The following is a 3640-nucleotide window of genomic DNA, read 5'->3' as shown; positions in this document are numbered from 1 at the left end:
CCTCGTGATACACCCGCTCGCTGGGCGGTGGTTGTGCGCCGAGGTTTCAGGGCCGGTTTGCTAGGACACAGATGTCATCTTGCAGCCCGTCTAATTTAATATTAATAATTAGCTTTATAGTGCTTCTGAAATGTAATTCCCAAGTGCTTTTCCAAACACTGGTCTTGATCGGTGAGCTTGGCTTTTTTTTTTTTTTAATTGTCTCGTATTTCAGTTTTTTTTCAGTTAAGTTCTTATTGCTTGACCCAGTCTGGAAAATAGGGAACCAGTGTGTGTGGGGAGGTGTTGTTTCCCAGCAGTGAGCAAAGACCCTTTGCATGCACCTGTTTTATTATTACTGTTATGTTGAAAGTAATGCTCCTCTTTCTGTTTTCTTTGGACAGTGTTAATGTGCCGAGGGAAGGCAGTGCGGGATTTTAAAGGTCCGGATTGTCGCTTCGTAAATTTTAAGAAGGGAGAAGCGGTGTACGTGTATTACAAACTAATAGGAAAATCAATCGAGCTTTGGGCTGGAAGTGTAAGTACGGTAACACCTTTGTTCTGCTTGCTCTTCTGGGTGCTCTCTGTTGGTAATCTGTTTTCCTTCCTTTTGCCTCGCTGGAGAACGCTCCGGTTTTGTACATAGCTAAATGACATAATGAATGCCATTTTGCCTTGAGACCACTGTGAAATGGGATGCAGCTTGGTCAAACCGAAGGCATTGAGCACTGTGAAAAATGGATGATGTTAACGTGTGCTAAAAACTGCCAGAAAACTGCCTTTGTGTCAACAACCTCCTGTTGCAGCACTGTACATGGTGGCCCATGAGCCTGCCTGGAAGCCAAGCCTCCCTTCCCATCTAGGGACGCTTAAGCCTGTGCTTATGTTCACCCCTGACGTGGTCTTACCCTGCGCTCTGTAATCCTGCTAAAGATTGCTCCATGTACACAGTTTAATCGTGTTTCTCCTCCTAATATTCAGCTGCTATCTCCCCCTTTTAATCTAAGCTAAATACAGAATTGGAGGAAAAAGGTAGTAAAACTAAAAAGAATTGAAGTGAATTTGATTTTTAAAAGGTCTGCATCTCTTTCAGCGTTCGTAACGCAGTGTAGCAGCTTGCAGAGTAGTGGCCTTGTCTGAGTTGTCTTTGGGCAGTCAAGAGAGGGTTAATGGGAAAGGAGTGTCACTATACTTGCAGTTACTTTGTGGAAAACTCCTCTGGGCTTTCATGATAAACACCGCCTTTGCCTGACAGAAGCAGAACTGAGATACCCTAGAGGAAGGGCGATTTTTGTGAAGTTGCCTCGAAAATGCTGGCAGTCTGGAGGCTGCTTAGACCTCGTCTCTGTTGCCCCCTCCCCACACTTCCCCTATGTGCCTTTTTGTGTCCAAATCATTTACTTCAACCTGCTTTTTTGCTCTGGTCTTCCTCAAGAGATAGACAATTGCCTGTGATGGTGGTCTGGGCTGCTTGAAGCAACACCTGCGCGTTGACTGTGGGACTGGTGGTTTAGTGAAAAGCAGGATCTATGACTTTCTCTAACCAGTTCTGGGCTGGGTGTGGACAGCCAAGCTCTTGGCAGGAGCCAAATCCGATTAGAACGATACAGAAGAGAGCAGGAAACTGCAGCACATGGTGAAAGAAGAGTGTATAATTGTATCGTGCTGGTAATTCCCTTCTGACATGTACTGTACCATAAATAATCTGGTTAATTAGCTGGTACGGGTTTCCAGGGCTGCCAGTTCCTGAGACAGGGAGTAGCAGCCATGGGGCCAATTTGGGGTCTTCTAGCAAGGTGCAGTGCAGGCTGCAAGATCAGACAGCAGCCCTGAGGTAATTGCTGAGGTAATTCTCAGTTTAACTAGCTCATGCAACAGTTAGGCGTGTCTCCAAGTCACAAGGATGTTTGCTTTGAGTTTAACAAGTAAATGCTGAAGTTGGCAGCTCTGAAAGAATTGCAAAGCAGCACTTTATTTGTTGTCGGTTTTTAATCCTGTTACACTATTTTCTATGTTACTTTTAGAGCAGTGGCGACTAATTCTTTTCTGTTTGTGGCTGTAGTATTTACAAGCAGTAAATATCTCCAGTACGATTGACCGCTCCTGACTCAATCGTAAAATGGCATTAACCAGCGTGCAAATGCTGCAACAGGGTCAGAGGCACCCACCCTTGCACGTTGAGTAGGGCACGGTGTCTCTGACCCTGTCCCTGAGTCGCAGTCTCTCTCTCGCAACGCGACTTCCCAGGCTGGGTCCGGCTGGGGAGCTGGATTCACGCAGACCAGCTGTGCCTGCTGCGTGCTGTCTTGGCGCTCGGGGGAGGCTGGGGCTTGCTAATTAAAAACAGGCTACCTAGTGAGGTTTACGATCAGGCAAGTTCCAGTGGAAGGCATGTTACCTTCTGCCACGGCTCTTTTGTGATCTCACAGCGTAATTTTACGTGTGCTCATGTGTATCATTTGATCCCATGCATCCACCCTACTGGCTTTTTCCACTCGCCTGAGTTTTGGGGGAAAGTATTTATTAGGGCCTAATGGAAACTCTGAAATCAAGGGGTAACTGGTATTCTGATCTTCAGGTGGGGGCAGAGGTTAGGGGAATGTGTGCATGAGAAGCTTCAACTGCTGCAACTTGGGGCTTATTTCAAACAAGTTGTAAATACAGGCTCTAATCCTGAAATCGATTTGAGGAGCCATGAGAAATACAATAGACCTGAAGGAAGATGATCTGATCAGGAAGGAGCCTTTCACCAAGGCTGAAAAATCTATAGCAGTTGGGTCTGGCTTTTATTTGCCTTTGCTTTTCTAATTCACTCTGCTCTTTTCAAGCTATCTTTGATTTTTTTTTTTTTTTTTTTTTTTTTTTTTTTTTTTTTTTTTTTTTTTTTTTTTTTTTTTTTTCCCCCCTCCCTCTCCCTCCTGGGCCAGCAAGCCTGCTGTATTTTAACGAAACAGATCCTTCGTTTTACAATCCCAGTCTTATGCACTTTATTGCTTGCAGAACTCCCATTGAGCTCAGAGAGTGTTTTGCACATGGGAAAATTCTGGAGCCCAGCTATGAGATATATTCTATACGTTATAAAGCAGGCAGTTTTTAGCTGAGCTGTCTAAACTTCGTTAATAAAGCAGAGCCAAATGCTTGGACAGTATTCTGTGACCATTAATTAATAGTGCGTTTATGTTGTGAATTTCACAAATACATCAGTTCAAGGAAAATACTTGTTTTTTCCCCAAAGCCAAAAGGTGGAGCTGTGTCCTGCTCTAAAGCTGGTCTAGAGCACCGTGTCCTGCTCTAAAGCTGGTCTAGAGTACCATGTCCTGCTCTAAAGCTCGTCTAGAGCTTTAGAGTCTTGCTCTAAAGCTGGTCTAGAGCTTTAGAGTCTTGCTCTAAAACTAGTCTCCTCTTCAGCATCCACCTTGCATGGTTTACAGAGTCAAGTTGTGTCATGTAGACTTTCCTCCTCTGTAGGCTGTCTCCTGCACTCTGCCCTCATCTTTAGCAAGGTCCGCAACTCCAAAACTACTTGAGATAATTCCAAGTAAAAATGTTAATTAACAAAGAATTTCAGCAAAGACACTGGAAGTCATTGCTGCAGAAGACCGATTTTTTTTTTTTTTTTTTCCCCTCCATTTTTAATCTTCTGGCAAAGAGATGAACTTTT

General features: G+C 44.3%; 1 protein-coding gene across 1 annotated transcript in view; it reads left to right on the top strand.

Annotated features, from left to right (window-relative positions):
* Nucleotides 1-383: 383 nt before the first annotated feature.
* Nucleotides 384-3640, top strand: part of LOC104498082 (melanoma inhibitory activity protein 3-like) — a gene marked incomplete at both ends in the record, with an annotated part of 10974 nt that continues 7717 nt past the window's right edge. The window contains one exon of the mRNA XM_010141419.1: nucleotides 384-517. Coding sequence (XP_010139721.1) covers nucleotides 384-517 — 134 coding nt within the window. The remainder of the gene's footprint in view (nucleotides 518-3640) is intronic.

Source organism: Buceros rhinoceros, unplaced genomic scaffold (genome assembly GCF_000710305.1).
Source record: "Buceros rhinoceros silvestris isolate BGI_N320 unplaced genomic scaffold, ASM71030v1 scaffold5708, whole genome shotgun sequence".
Classification (NCBI taxonomy): domain Eukaryota; kingdom Metazoa; phylum Chordata; class Aves; order Bucerotiformes; family Bucerotidae; genus Buceros; species Buceros rhinoceros.
This window is presented reverse-complemented; position numbering and strand designations above follow the sequence as displayed.